The sequence below is a fragment of the Bremia lactucae genome, linkage group LG10, assembly GCF_004359215.1.
Source record: "Bremia lactucae strain SF5 linkage group LG10, whole genome shotgun sequence".
Lineage (NCBI taxonomy): Eukaryota > Oomycota > Peronosporomycetes > Peronosporales > Peronosporaceae > Bremia > Bremia lactucae.
In genome coordinates, this window is record NC_090619.1 from 5992500 (window position 1) to 6007087 (window position 14588).

The following is a 14588-nucleotide window of genomic DNA, read 5'->3' on the forward strand; positions in this document are numbered from 1 at the left end:
TACGGGAGACGGAACGGGCGATGAGGGATCCATCTCATCGTCGGGTCCAAATAGACTATTAACTCGTTTATCAGAATGAGCCCTCTTATTCGAAGGCTCATAATCAGCCGCCTGACGGGTATCAGGCGACTGTTCCATCCTCCCCGAGTCGGCCATTTCGTCCGACTCGCACTCATAATCGACCTCTAAAGAGGGGTCGTACTCACGTGGTGAATCACCACGTGCACTCGCAACACCAAGTGTTGTGCGAGTGGAAGACACTACGGTAGACGGAACGTCTACCGCAAGAGATAACAATGCGTCACCCGCGGCTGCACGAACCGCAGCCGAAGGTTCAACACTATCCTCACCCCGCATGAATTGTTCCTTCATGCGATGGAATTTAAAATGATGGATCTGACCAATCAAAATCATTTTAAAAATTAAGTGGTCATTTAGCGACCACTCCACCTAATGACATTCAGAGTGATTGTCGTTTAAGGGAGGGGTGATGTAACGGGGTGTATCGTTACATGAAATTAACAATAAAAGATTGTTAATTAATATTATCCAAAAGGTAGATAATATTTGGAGGAAATTACTTTAAATAGTAATTTCCTGAATTCTTATCCATAAATAGGTATAGACCATTATGTCTATTTATTCCGCAGACTAATCAGCTGTAGAAGTAATCAAAGAGAGTTACGAGATAAGATAGATAAGAATTCATTTACATGTTTAGTATTAGTTTATAGTTAAGACAACATTTACAAAGATAGATTAACAAAGACACTTAACTATATTAATACAGTTTTCATTTTACACTCTTAAGCTAACTTGCCTTAAGAGAAGTCTTCCTCTATACGTACAGTGTACGTCACCTAACGAGAGGCACCACTCACATCTGAAGCAGTGTGAAGTGGACTTGTACTGAAACAGTACAAGTCGCAGTGCCCCGTTACACTTAGTAAGTGCGCACGAGGAGCCGGATTACCGCTCCCGTGACGACACTTACTAGAGTACTTAGTGCGTTGGGTGAGGTCGCTAAGGCGCCCACCATAACTACCTTGCTGTGCTAGGGTGTGTGTCTAAGTAGAGCGTGGCCGCATTACGACTTGCCCGCCTACAGTGTATGATAATTAATTTGCCTTCTTCTAATCTTGCCATACTTATAGGGCAAAGCTCAGTTCGCCTTCTGGCGTTCTCTTGATTAATAGCAGTCTTTATGGTAATATTCTCCCCGACTTATAGCCGATCAGAACGCATAACAATATAAATGCACCGTGTCGCATAAATCAAAGCATTTGCGATGTTAAGACCTGATATAGAAATATTATGTTGATTATCGAACTGAACGTATGAGCTAAATAGCCACATATAAACTATTTTAGACAAAGCTTGTTGTTAATTTAGTCAAATGTGAATAGCGTGCATGTTCTTGTACATTGTTGCCAAATGAGACCTCGATGTTGTTAGTGTTGACGACTTAACACAGTATAATAGAAATAGCGCTCAAAAATTCGATCTTCAATTACAAGCTGTTAGTTTTTTTTTCCATTTTGTCGTAGCAAGAGGTTACATGTGCGCTTTAAATACTAATCAGTTTTAAAAGCTTGTCCGCACAAGCTTTGTGCGTATGCTGAGAAAAATCCAAATATTGAGCCTTACTGTGAGTGTACACATTGTTGTCAATCATTATATTGCACAAGTGATGATACAAGCAATCCACTGTGCAGTACAATCTGGCATTCAACAACACACTACTTATTTCAATAACCGCCTATAAATATGAGTGTTTTTTTCTTCGTAGAATCGTTTTCTCAACTCGAGCGAGCTGTCGTGCTTTGCAAAATTTTAAATTCTATAATGTCAATTAGTCACATACAAAGCACCATTTTCTGCACATGTTGTCGTGCCTTATTGGGAATGTGGAAACCGATGCTGCTTTGCGGTGGTACGATTTCAAAGGACTTGATACTTTAATTCCGTTAATCACCACGCATATCTTTTAAGAGCGCACCGTATTTTTGCTCGACAAAGTCGCTCATTCCTTTGTTCAGGACGTGACAACCACATCGTGGTCCTGAATTGGCTCGATCTAAATGTTGGCGATGGCCTGCGTAGGAGGAGCTTTAAGCTTTCTGGTGCTGTTGGTAACGGCGTCTTCTATCGACTCAGGCGCGAATTGGTTCGCACGGGAGGTTTTCGACACCGAGACTTGCTCAAGCACGCCAGTCATCGTAAATCTCAGTAAGGCTGTCCAGTGTAGGTCGTGCCAATGCAGCTCCTTCAAATCTAACAACGTAACCCGGTATGCTCAAAATATATGCAACATCACGAACGCATTTACATTTGCAAATGGGGTTTTTGGCGAGAACAATTACATTGTCGTCGAAGATTTTCGTGGTTCTAAGTGTGAGAATCTACGCGCGACAACGATTCTTCCGGCCTCGGGGAGCTGTATGCAGACAGATGTATTTGGAAACATTCCGATCATTATGATGCTATTTGCGAATGGGTCAGCATTGATTAAAATGTTTGCCGAGAAAGATTGCAATAGCATTGCGTTCAAGAGTGTGGTTTTGGACAGTGGGACTATTTCAAGTGGACGTTGTGTTCAAAACCATTACAAGTTTTATACAAGAGCAAGTAAAAGCATCCCAGACCTTCGCGGCGGGTCTGAGGATAATTTAAACAGTGCCTCTCGCGATCGCAACGCCATAGAAGGCCTTGGTGTACTAGTAATTCTTGGTATAATTGTGGGTGCGGGTATTGTTGGCTTCCTCACGGCCATTTTCGTTTGGAAATGGCGCTTTTCCCGTGACGACCAAAGCAGCGAAGACGATAGGAGATGTGTTAATTATACGTCGCTGCAAAATCGAAAAACAAGCACGTTTATTAGTTCGAGTGCACGAAGCTCCTACAATAAAAACGGACGATTACAGCGCAGTATCAGCTACTACTGGGACGACGATGACATTGCTGCCGCTCGAGTTGATCGTGATAAGATTGAATTAAATCAAGTGATTAGCCGTGGAGGCGATGCCCAAGTCATGTCAGGCTGGTTCAAAGGCCAGCACGTGGCCATAAAGATGCTTCTTCCAGAAAATCGGAAGAACATGAAACTACTGAATTCTTTCTTAGAAGAAGTCAAGCTCATGTCGAATCTCGAACATCCCCGCATTGTACGCTTTATTGGCGTGGCTTGGGATTCGCTCTCCGACCTGTGCCTCCTCACTGAATTCATGGAAGGAGGCGACTTGCGAGCGTTGCTAATGTCGTATGAGGCTCAGAATCTTCCCGTCGGCTTTAACGCGACAAAGGTGACAATCGCGTTGCATCTTGCCCATGCACTTACGTATTTGCACTCGTTAGACCCACCAGTGCTGCATCGTGACCTGAAATCCAAGAACATTTTACTGAGTCTTTCACTTGACGCTCGCCTCTCGGACTTTGGAGTCTCGCGGGAGAATGTGGACAAAACCATGACGGCAGGCGTAGGCACGTCGCGCTGGATGGCGCCAGAAGTGATGATGGGAGAGAGATACAATGTACAGGCCGACGTGTTTTCCATGGGCATTGTGCTGTCCGAGCTGGATCTCCACACATTGCCATACTCGCACGCGATGGAAGACAAGGACTCAGACCGCAATTTCTCTAGCGCGGCGATCATTCACATGGTGGCGCTAGGAAAGATTCGAGCGCAGTTTTCAAGCGAAGATTCGATGGCCGAGCTGGGCTTGTCCTGCATAAATGTGAACCCAGTCGACCGTCCAACTGCAGCTGAAGTGCTTTATAAAATCCATAGAATATTAACCACCGAGTACAATAGAGACAGTTGTGACGAAGGTAGCTTGTGATAGATGTTAATTGTACAATAGGTTTTATTCGTCGATCGTTCGAAATATAGGAGCCAGCCAAACAAGCGTGTCTGGTACCACGCTTTAATGACTTTATTTCGTAAAGCGTCACCGATATTTTACGCAATCGTGACCTATTCTTCTGCGCGGAAATGCACTAGCGATGTTTAAATGTCAGCGTTATGACAGGAATAAAGGTCTTTCGGCTCTCTTCGCCTAAACTTGAGCTAACAAGCGGGGCGAGACCATGCCGAGCCTCTTCAAATTTTAGTGGGGTTCAAAACAGACCACACCGAAAAACAATTGTCGATTCTCTATGATACATGAGCAACAGCATGTAACTTGAAGGTGCGCAAGGGAACCGGTGATTGATCCTTTAAATACGACAGCACAAACACATCGACAGATTACACATGAACTGGCGACTTTTTGACACAGTAATTGCAACGCGCGGCGGCGATTCGAGCCCACATAAACTATTTCGTAATCGTTATCAGCTGCTCCACCACTCTCGCGTCAGTAGGATTATGGCGTGTTAATCGGGCCCGGGATCGGCCTCCACACGCCAACTCACTGGAGTATTTTCTGCGCAATATAACGGCAGCATTGCCCTATTTGTGTGACTGCACAAAAGTCGAGTTGCTGCAGGAGATCGCAGCATTTGCAAAATTGTGTCTAACATTCGATCCCGAACATTAAAAAATATAGAACGGTGGCTATTGCGATGTGTACAAGCACGAGACCCACGCACGTCCCTTACTCGACAAATTGGACAAATGTGGGCATTTGAAGCGAAACTTGCTTTTGTCAAAATGAGTGGAAGGATGTGGTCGTATGTGAAGACACTGGATGTCACGTTCTCTCAGCATTTGTGGTCCCTTTTCGAAGACTTGTTCGTAAATCTTGCACCCACGATATTATTAAATACTCTAATGGACTCTTACGACGCTGCAACATTTAACATGTATTGATTGGAAACACCAGGGCGCCAGGCATTGCAATATAACGGAGTCCGCTCTTTACACATCATCTGACAGGGATTGCACTGAAATGGCGCTTCCTGTTTCGTTCACTACCGTATGTTGTGACCATTTCGAGCTCGGCATCGGTGAAAGCTGTAGCATGCAATACTCATATTGCCAAAATACAGAATGGCTACCTATCGACAGGGGCCCCCACAATCTTTGCAGGAATCGTTTGATAATTTTTAATTGACTTTGAGTGTGTCGTGGCTAGAAGCGGAAAGCTTGTTCATAACGCCTGTCGGAGTCAATACGACTCAAGTACGTGCGCACGAGTTCCTGTAAGTGTCGAAGCCAATAATGACTTGGTGGCCTGATCGACTCGATATGTCGTCTTGACTTGCTGTGTTATGATTGGATGAAATTGCGACCGTCCAACAGTGGGACATTTCGTCAACAGCTGATATGAGACACTTGCAAAGCAATAGACAATTATGTTACAAATACTGAAACATGTTATGCCTCCAAGTTGACATTAACGAAGGCGGTTGAACAGGAAGTTTATGCTCTAGTCCTTATAAGCCGGGTACCGGGCTCTGCAAATCGTTACGTGCGAGAAATTATCCGCAGATACCTTTGCTCGGGTAAATACTACAATCGAAAATTAATTATTGCGACGTCACCACTGGATACGCAAGCAGCGATTTGGTCACCCTGCTTGTTCCAATTAACCTCGTAAATATCGCCATTTGCTTGATACGTCTTCAATAAGGACCCGTCCTAGACCAACAAGAATCGTTGAGATCACATTTTATAAATACTTCTAGTCAGACGCACCTTTATTAACCAAACATTGATCATTCCACCTACTGTTCCACTGGCCAAGTACTCCCCATTAGGACTAAACGCGACACCATATACGGGATACCTGCATCAGTAATCACATTAAAGAGTCAGAGCGAAAAGACTTAATTTAGATGAAGCTTCATATCCCGTCACGTACTGGTGATCAAATGTTCTCCTACAAGAGCCCGAGTCAGCATCCCAAAGCTTCACAGTGCCGTCAAAAGACGCACTTGCTAATGTCAACGGATGATCCGGTAGCGATGTGCCAGGACCAGTGCAACTCCAACGAAACGTATAAACTTCTTTTTTGTGTTCTTGAAGCGTATACACTAACGCAGCTGAGGTTGCAGCGTCCAATGTGGATTCCTTTTCACTAGTCTCAGTGCTTTCAATTTCCATATCCTTACTCTCTGCTATAACCTGCTTGTTAATAGCCTTTGCTGGATCCCAAATTTTCACTGTATAATCGTCGGAACACGATGCTAAATATCGTCCTGCGGGGTCCCACTTGACCGAATTAATTGCGTCTTTGTGTCCTCGTAACACGACGTCAGCCTTCATTTCTCCTACTCGAGCAACACAAATACTCATATCCGAAGAGCAAGTAGCAAACGTAGAGTCATCTTTCCACGATGCATCCAAGATCGGATCATCGTGCAGTTTCACTTGTTGTTTCTTCGTTTCCGTCGATGTATCCCAGATAACCACAGTCTTGTCAAAGCTAGCGCTAAGAAGAAACAAACTCGTCTTGCTCCACCTTGTAGCAAACACCGGTCCATTATGATTCTGAAAAACATGCTTAATCTCGCCTTGTGCATTCCATATTCGTGTTTTGCCATTATAAGTTCCTGACGCCAACAACGATCCATCATGCTGCATTCATCGTAAAACAGTTTAAAACACGAGTTTAAAACAGCTCAAAGCCATTTTCATACTACGTACGTTCCACTCGAGAGTTGTAACATCTTTATGAGGCCCTGCGCCATGGTGAAGTACCTTTGAAACGAGGCTTTTACAATCCTCCACTTTGTCCGGTAACGACCAAATCCGCGCCGTTGAGTCACTAGATCCAGAAACTAAAATATTCATGGCTGGACTCCATGAGCAAGCATACACTTCTTTCTCATGTCCAGTCAGCAGCACCAGTGCCTCCTTGTCTATTTTATCGATATTATTCACTTCTGAAGCAAATATATCCAAATATTATCACCTCAATACTTTAAAAAGCATTGCAACAGCTGCAAGCCTACCTTTTGTACCGTCCACAGCGTCCGGTGAACCATCTCCTTTCCGCTTTCGCTTATTGGACACTTTAAGGGACCTCGCACTATTGGAAGCGGACTGAGCCACGCGGCAAATATGCGGGCTCAGTAATGAAAATTCTCCATCGCACTCACGTTCAGTGCCATCCTGCGAAAAGTATTTACACTCTTAGTTTTTCCATCGAATCAAAGAAGCGTTGGCACACGCACGTCATTTATGTGCGCTTCGATGCCAACATACTGGAGTCCTTTTTGCATGAAGGAAATAAGCGCACCGGGCGGAACCTCCGTGTTGATAACGCTTGACTTGGCCAACTGGCTTTCGTACGCAAACGTAAAGGCCGAGTGAAGAAAACCCGATTCCTGCAGATACCGATAGATGAGGAAATTCACCTCGTCCGAGGTAATCGCCATCGTTTTTGATCGGAAAAAATGAGGTATTCAAGCACAAATATGATTCCTAGCGTAGCGGTGGCGGTAGGCGATACGGCCCCCGCTAAAGCAGGGCAGAGCGGCAAGAAGTTGGGGCTGGACGTGCCTTAATAGTCAGTCTAATAACCACCCCCCTTGTAGTAGGCCTTATTGGCTGTTATTGCGGGCTATTTCAAAATACCGTTTTGGAAGATCCAGATTGGTTAATAACATTAACAGAAAATTTGTATGTGAAGTGCAGAAGATCGCCAGAAGATACGGCTCACAATCTTGAAAGAATTTACTTCGAGATAACTAGCGCATGTTTTTACCTACCCTCCTCGAGTCATATCTAATTAATACACTGAAGGCTACCTGATGGTTGTAATACATCTGAACCGCGCACAATGAGCAAGCTACGTCCTATTGTCGTATGCTCTAAGGAATATCACTCAAACAGTGATGCCGGGCGCGTAATAGGCATATATAAGTGGTAGCAGAGGGCAACTTAGGTTTATTAAAAAGCTTGCGTGCCAGGGCAGCGAAAACCCTACCTCTGATATCTTGCGGTGCTCGAGGATGCACAAGATTTTAAACGCCATGCCCTAATCTTGCAAGGCACGTCAAGTCAGCACCTGTTTTTATTCAAACGGATCATATTAGAATCGACATTGCGGTCATTCTGGTTCCTACAATTTCTTCTGTAGGGCTTGGGCCTCTTCGTGAGCCATTTCGTCCTCCTCCCCACAAATGGGAATCGCGAGAGCTTTGTCCAACCACTCTTTGGCCGTTGCATAGTCCTTTTTCTTACTAAAGACCTGTGCAATAAGCAGCGAGCGTTTTTTCCACGAGTCTGGAGAAAGCTCCTCGGACTTAAACAGATAGCTTAATGCTTCGTCATAAGAGGACTCGGGCGGTGTACCAAACAGCACTGCCGCCGCCTTGCGCTCTAGCCACGATAAATCCGCGATGGCAATGCACCACCGACCCAGCAGATAATATGGCGTCGGGTTCGACGGGTTAAGCTCCACTGCTTTTTCCCAGTGACTCTTGATCACGTACGAATTTGCAATCGATGTCTTTGAGCCCTCGTAATCTCCAATCGATGACAAGATGATTCCGTACCTACACAGTAAAACTCGATGACTCAAATGCGGCACGAATCATAAGCCTCATGCTACTACGCACCAGTTGTGAATTGCGGCCACGTCTTTAGTAAGATCAAGACCCTTTTGTATTATGTCTCGCGCATAGTACGTCAGCTCCTTCTTCTTGTCTGCACTAGTAGCTTTGAGATTGGCGACATCATAAGCAGCGCGAGTGAGACGCCAGATTACTCCGATATCTTCGGGATGAGAGGCATGCATTTGCTTGAGCTTGTTGAGCAGCTCGAAGCGGTCAAATGAGCTGTCATTGTACAGCTCCTCTGCCTTGACAGCATCTGCGGACTCCATTGCCAGTTTAGAGGTGCACGATGCCGATGCAACTGTTAGTACAGGAAGTGATATGAGCGCAATCAAGCGAACAACCCGAGGGGTTAAATGCTGATGAGGCTTGTGGGTCAGAAAGCTCTGGAATGAAACAAGCTGCTGGTAAGGATACGCGCGAACTGATCGGTGCAGAAGTGCAGCACCTGCCAAAACAATAAGTGAGTGCTGATGATCAACTAAACGACACCATAGTACATACGTCGCCACATGAAGATTGGTAAAATGGAAAGACCGTGATATGGTTTAACGTATTTATTCGAAGACTTTCTTCAATGTAATAATAAAACAGCAAGACATCACACATCTGCATTTTCTTCCAAAAAGCTTTTTAAATAAATCAATGTCGTTCGACATTTTGCTCTTTTTCAAACATAAGCTCGTTCCCTGTTTCCCATAATTTAATGCTCTTTTATTTCTTCTTATTGATTAGAGCACACGTACTGATCAAACGCAGACGTTTCAAAAGCAGGAGACCTTGGAGCAACACTTTCCGTTGCGTATCTAATTTGAAGCTTATAGAAAGTTCCAGTTCAAGGCCAACAAATTAAGCCTGGCGTTGGCGGTCCATTCTTGTTATAGATATCGAATTTTAATATTACATCAAAAAAATTAAATACAGTCCGTGTCATCAGATTCCAGTGATCTAAAAATTTACATTTTAAAAATGCCTGCTGATTTTCTTGTGACTTAGAGGATAGAATTTGCAAAAGGGAGTTGTCAAAATATGGAGCTCCAGTTACCTGGCAGGACTTTGCTCGCAGAGGCGTGTGAATTCAAGCTTTCCCATACTATAGTGGTCAAATTTGGCTCGGTTTACAATAGCAACGGCACTTACAATCTTTTGTTATCATTAATATTACTTATTTATTTAGAGAAGCAATGTATCGAAATATTTCAGAAATCCGCAACTAAGCAGCCAGGGTATCACCAAGTCGTAACTCCGTGACCGGTTAAAATGTGCGCATGCGCTTTGGATCGATAGCGAAGGCAAAGTTGCAGATTGAATTACAGATTATCGAAAAGAAACACCTTTCAATCGCTAATAATATCATAATAATAATCAAGCAAAGAACATTACGAAACGGGCGCTTTCGGCTCTATTTTTAGTTGCGAGACGACGCGCGATAAGCAGATTCTGTAACTGATAAAACACAACTCTTTTGGTTTTTCTGTAATTATTTTAGTTGTTTTGCTACTAAAAGCACTGCATCAGTAATTGGTACGGTCTTATTAAACAGCCATACATTCACAGTCACATGATAAGAATGTGAAAACGCTAAAAAAAACTGTCAAATTCTTAGCGTTTAGTGTGTACCTGGCTTTAAAGCGTTTGCGGATGCGACCATACCGCAGAGGAAGGGATACTGTTCTTTCACTATTTTTGCCAAACAAACTTCCTACAAATGATTTCAATTAATAATTTCCATTCCTCTTTCCTCTTCCTACGCAGTTGCGAATGCCAGCCTTACTGTTAACAAAAATTGTTGAATGCTTCAATAACGTGTTCGAGTTCATCATTGATCCTTTTCATTACAAGAAGAAAAAATATAAAGTCGTCACCGCTCCATTCAGCCAGCCCTATCTTGAGCCTTCACGTTGGTTTTTGTCTGAAGAGGAGATGCTGCGTTCTCGTAATGGATCGGCACGTAATAATATGCAGCTATATACCACTGGCAACGTCGTGGAGCTTTACGTTGCTACGGCTGGCTATTTTGCCGACCTAGCTGACGATATAATGACAGTAAGCAATGGGGATATTATCTACATTACCGGATGGGGAACTTCAAACATCCCATTTAAGCCGCTAGAAAGTGGCACAAAGCTATGTGACCTAGCTGAAAAGGCTGTAAAGCAAGGCGCCGACTGGCGTATGCTTGTCTGGTCCAACATTCCTGAACGCAAGCAAAATCACGAGGTGCGTGATCTCATCAATGCACTACCATTACCGAAGAATTATGGTCCAGCACGCTTTGTGTACGATGATCGCCTACCATTTCCAACGTCATCACATCACCAGAAGTCGGTAATTATCCGAAGGGGTCGTGATCTTGTGGCCTATGTGGGCGGAGTGGACTTGACCACAGACCGCTGGGATACTCTTGAACACGACCAAGCCCACCTGCGGGACCGTACGGGTATAAAGGCTCGTTGGGACGGCTGGTTGGATGCACATGCGCGCATTAAGGGTCCCGCCACAAAAGATGTAGCCCAAAACTTCTTGGATCGCTGGAATGCAACGCACAAACCGTCGCAAGATTTGATCGATGATTTACTGGACTTTGAAAACCCCAAGTTCTCCAACCTTCCTTCTATCGATGAAAGACCACTTAACGACTTTGAAAAAGGCACCCATGCCGTTCAATTGTGCCGAACCTTTAGCCCGGATTATAAGCGCTATGAGTTTGCTCCGCTAGGCGAGCAATCAATTTTTCACGCGCGCTTAAAAGCCATTTCCAATGCACGAAATTATATTTTCATACAAGACCAATACTTCATCCTTGTTCCAGAGCTTTTGAAGGCCATTTTGAAAATAATGCCGAATATTCAGCGGCTTATCGTCATCATGCAGCGCACTGTCGAGGCTGAATACACTGGCTACGCTAAGTATCTTTATGACATGGTATCTCCCATTCAAAAGAGATACCCCCACAAATTCAAGCTATACACGACAAAGAAAGCTCGTCAGCTCTATATTCACAGTAAGCTGGTGATCGTCGACGACGTTTATGTGTCCCTAGGTTCGGCCAATTGGAATCGCCGCAGCATGACGAGTGACTCTGAGATTGGAATTAACATTGTGGACGCGGAGGTAGTGCAGTCGCCAGATCACATCACAGTGAACAAGTTGGCGCGCGACTATCGGATCCAAAAGTTTATGGAAGCGACAAAACTTACATATACTGAGCTGGACGCGATGACGTTTTTGAAGGCTTGTGACGCGTTGGAGGCTGCAGCTCAAGGCGGCGGCACCAGTCTCATTGAGCCGTATGCTGTTTATTTCAAACCGCAATTTGCATTTGCTTCGAATGGTCTACGCCAATTTATTGACCCTGATGTCGTCCCAGATAACGAACGGTTGATTAAAATAATGCAGCATTTTGGGTGAAGGTTTTCAAAAATTTAGTTGGGGTTTGCCTAATTTTGCACAGCTTTAACAGTCATTAACATTTTTTGTGTTAAATTGCAAATTTAAATTTATCACGAGTTAAGTAAGAATTTCATCTGCCACTTGGGTGTGGTGCTCACTTCGGTTATGGAACCTTTGTTGTGGTACATTTACTAGTGTGTAAAGTATCCTTTTGTTCTAGTTAAAATAGTTAATCACTAATCCCGCATTTATTATGGGTAACATGTGGCAGCCCAAAATCTGTGTAATTAAGCTAGGGTAAGGTTTTAGATTTATAAAGTTCAGGTCCGCCTACACATTAAATTCATCATTTCCCAGGGACCGATGCAAGGTGTGAAGCGCTCATGCAATACGAATCCTCTCTTATCGGCCAGGTCCAGGACCACTTAGCGGCATCTATATCGACTCGGTACATTTCTGTACCTTATCCAGAGCCTAAGGCTCGGCCCCTTGCTGTCAACATTAAGACATTCGAGGGTAAAGAGGGAGATAACCTCCTTTTAGATCAAGGAAATGGAGATGTCCATCGAATCTGCCATGCTCTAAACAGAACGACAAAAAGATGCCTATGGCCATCTAAGCTCGGTGGTAGAGCCACGGAATGGGCACTCACGTGCAGCACGTCTATAAAGACGTGAGATTCGCTAAAACAGCACATGACTAGCATGTTTGCGGGCCTTTCGTACGCGATCACAACTCTTAGCGACTCGTCAGGGTAAACTAGCTAGGGGCTATGTCCAGAAGCTGAGAACTCTCGTTGCCGCTATGCATCAAGACCCGGTGCAAGAAGCAATTTTAGTGACGGTCTTTATGGTGGTCTCAATGAGGGCGTGGCCCGGACGGAATTATTCCGATCCCATCCCGTTACTTTTGACGAGGCAGTTGCCATAGCGCTATGCACTGAATTCGTTTAGTTTGCTCATGTTAGCACGCCCGTTTACCGTGCTCTTCGAGAACATCGGGGTCATCAAATAAATTGGAACCCATGGATCTAAGCCTCGTTGTGGAGGAAGAAGAAACATTTTGAGTTGTGGAACAGCATAGAAACATCCGCAGATGTTATATGTGGGGCAGCATAAACACTAACGCCCAGATTGTCCCTTACCCAACGCGCGCAAAGCCCGAAAGAGCAACAATCTCGACTTGCACCAGAAATCAGATACGGCGGGGAAAACGTCGATACCCAGTAGGGGCGCCGTGCCCTTACACACAAGCCCCAATCAGCTCTGTGAGTAAGGGCACGGAGCGTGAGTACAACTCTGGCTTGTTAGCCGCTTAGGAGACAGTAAAGGGCTTTGATAAGCCATGGTCAATTTTAATTGACTGAGGGCGTCTTGCAGTCATGCTCGACGTATTTTCCTTGAAGGCAATCAGCGATATGCTAAGTAGCTTAAAGCGCATGAAGGTGATATAATCAGTGTTCGCTTAGCGACCGGACTCGTGTCACTGTTCCTAAAGTTCGGTTGAACTTAGGTATTAAGTTTTTGTACTTTGACAGTGTTGAACGCTGTCTCCTCCTTGATTTGGACTCGAGATATGATCTTATTCTTGGAATGGTCTGGCTCAAACGCTATGAGCCATGGGTCGATTGGAGGCCTAAGACCTTAGGCGCAACGCGCAATGTTCCTATCAAAGCTTTGGAGAGTCATGAACCAACCTTTGCTAGGCACAAAAGCGCTATTGGCTCGAATCATTGACCGAATCTATCAGTGTGCTAGACGTTGGAATGTATGAGTTAATGGCCTCCAATGTTAAAAACACTAATCTTGAGCCCAACGCAGGAAAAGGGTGGAACGGCACGCACTCTTTCAAGTGACACTCGTTGCAATAAAGAATCACTGAATGCTGAAAGCATTCTAGCCTAGAGCCGAGTCATCAAGGGTGTAATATCCATTGAGTGTTGTCGGCTGAGGTGTCACCATACCGAGTGTCAGTCGTGACACTTTTAACAAGTTACCAGGGCTTTCGGGTCAAACCCTCCTAATATACGTATCGTGTATTTGGAGGGTTTGACCCGAATGGCCACGTTAAACGATCACTAGACAAGGAAATTGAGTTACCTAACTCCTCGTCGAATGTCAGATTGTACATTAGCTCTGGTCTATAGCCAATAAAGGTAAAAAAATGGGAACATGGATGTCGCAGCCTTTAAGAGGCGTATTGTCGCAACGCTGAGACGTGAAGTGTTTATAACGTCCCAAAACAGATACGAGTGAGCAGTTGCATACGCTTGTAAATGGTGTGACCGGTAACATCGAGGGAGAAGTTAGCCTTGGCGCAACCCCTTCGTTTCATGCTCTTTTAGAGCGAGACGAAATGTCTGTTGATGAGTTCGGACGAGCCTTAAAGGCTGGTGACGTATCTGAGATGGTATTTATTCGACCGAATATTGAGGTAAACTCTTTACGCCGTCCTGAAGGACACAAAAGCTGCACTTAGTATGCGGAGTGGATCATCGATCGTTAAAGATCCCACGGAACCATTCTATCACTTAGTTAAGGAATTCCAAGATGGGGTGTGTTACACGATAGTGGCCTTTATCAAGGAACAGTGTGCCTTCATTGGCGATTTCTTCCGTGTATAAGCACGAGGCCGGAATGGTACGCGATAGTAAAATTTACCCATTCGACAACGACATTTTGTGTCAAAAA

The 14588-nt window shown here is 44.5% G+C and overlaps 4 protein-coding genes across 4 annotated transcripts; 2 read left to right on the forward strand and 2 right to left on the reverse strand.

Annotated features, from left to right (window-relative positions):
• Positions 1 to 2081: 2081 nt before the first annotated feature.
• CCR75_009310 (uncharacterized protein) lies at positions 2082 to 3839 on the forward strand (the record flags this gene model as incomplete). The annotated part of the gene is made up of 2 exons (XM_067967351.1): positions 2082 to 2880; positions 3700 to 3839. The coding sequence occupies 2 exons, from the start codon at positions 2082 to 2084 to the stop codon at positions 3837 to 3839; spliced, it is 939 nt and encodes a 312-aa protein (XP_067819088.1).
• A 787-nt stretch (positions 3840 to 4626) lies between these two features.
• CCR75_009311 (uncharacterized protein) lies at positions 4627 to 7436 on the reverse strand. The gene is made up of 6 exons (XM_067967352.1): positions 7120 to 7436; positions 6907 to 7057; positions 6590 to 6828; positions 5805 to 6520; positions 5639 to 5729; positions 4627 to 5581 (listed from the first exon to the last, which is right to left on the reverse strand). The coding sequence occupies exons 1-6, from the start codon at positions 7321 to 7323 to the stop codon at positions 5453 to 5455; spliced, it is 1530 nt and encodes a 509-aa protein (XP_067819089.1). The 5' UTR covers positions 7324 to 7436; the 3' UTR covers positions 4627 to 5452.
• Positions 7437 to 7803: 367 nt separating this feature from the next.
• On the reverse strand, positions 7804 to 9119 carry CCR75_009312 (uncharacterized protein). The gene is made up of 2 exons (XM_067967353.1): positions 8509 to 9119; positions 7804 to 8445 (listed from the first exon to the last, which is right to left on the reverse strand). The coding sequence occupies exons 1-2, from the start codon at positions 8772 to 8774 to the stop codon at positions 8010 to 8012; spliced, it is 702 nt and encodes a 233-aa protein (XP_067819090.1). The 5' UTR covers positions 8775 to 9119; the 3' UTR covers positions 7804 to 8009.
• A 1309-nt stretch (positions 9120 to 10428) lies between these two features.
• CCR75_009313 (uncharacterized protein) lies at positions 10429 to 11916 on the forward strand (the record flags this gene model as incomplete). The annotated part of the gene is made up of 1 exon (XM_067967354.1): positions 10429 to 11916. One exon carries the CDS (start codon positions 10429 to 10431, stop codon positions 11914 to 11916), a length of 1488 nt encoding a protein of 495 aa, XP_067819091.1.
• Positions 11917 to 14588: the final 2672 nt, after the last annotated feature.

Coding starts and splice junctions, on each gene's coding strand:
- CCR75_009311 (XM_067967352.1), bottom strand. CDS start 7,323: ATGGCGATTACCTCGGACGAGGTGAATTTCCTCATCTATCGGTATCTG. Junction 6,829..6,906: donor TTCACCGGACGCTGTGGACG/GTACAAAAGGTA, acceptor TATTTGCTTCAG/AAGTGAATAATATCGATAAA. Junction 5,730..5,804: donor AGGAGAACATTTGATCACCA/GTACGTGACGGG, acceptor TTACTGATGCAG/GTATCCCGTATATGGTGTCG.
- CCR75_009312 (XM_067967353.1), bottom strand. CDS start 8,774: ATGGAGTCCGCAGATGCTGTCAAGGCAGAGGAGCTGTACAATGACAGC. Junction 8,446..8,508: donor GTGGCCGCAATTCACAACTG/GTGCGTAGTAGC, acceptor TTTACTGTGTAG/GTACGGAATCATCTTGTCAT.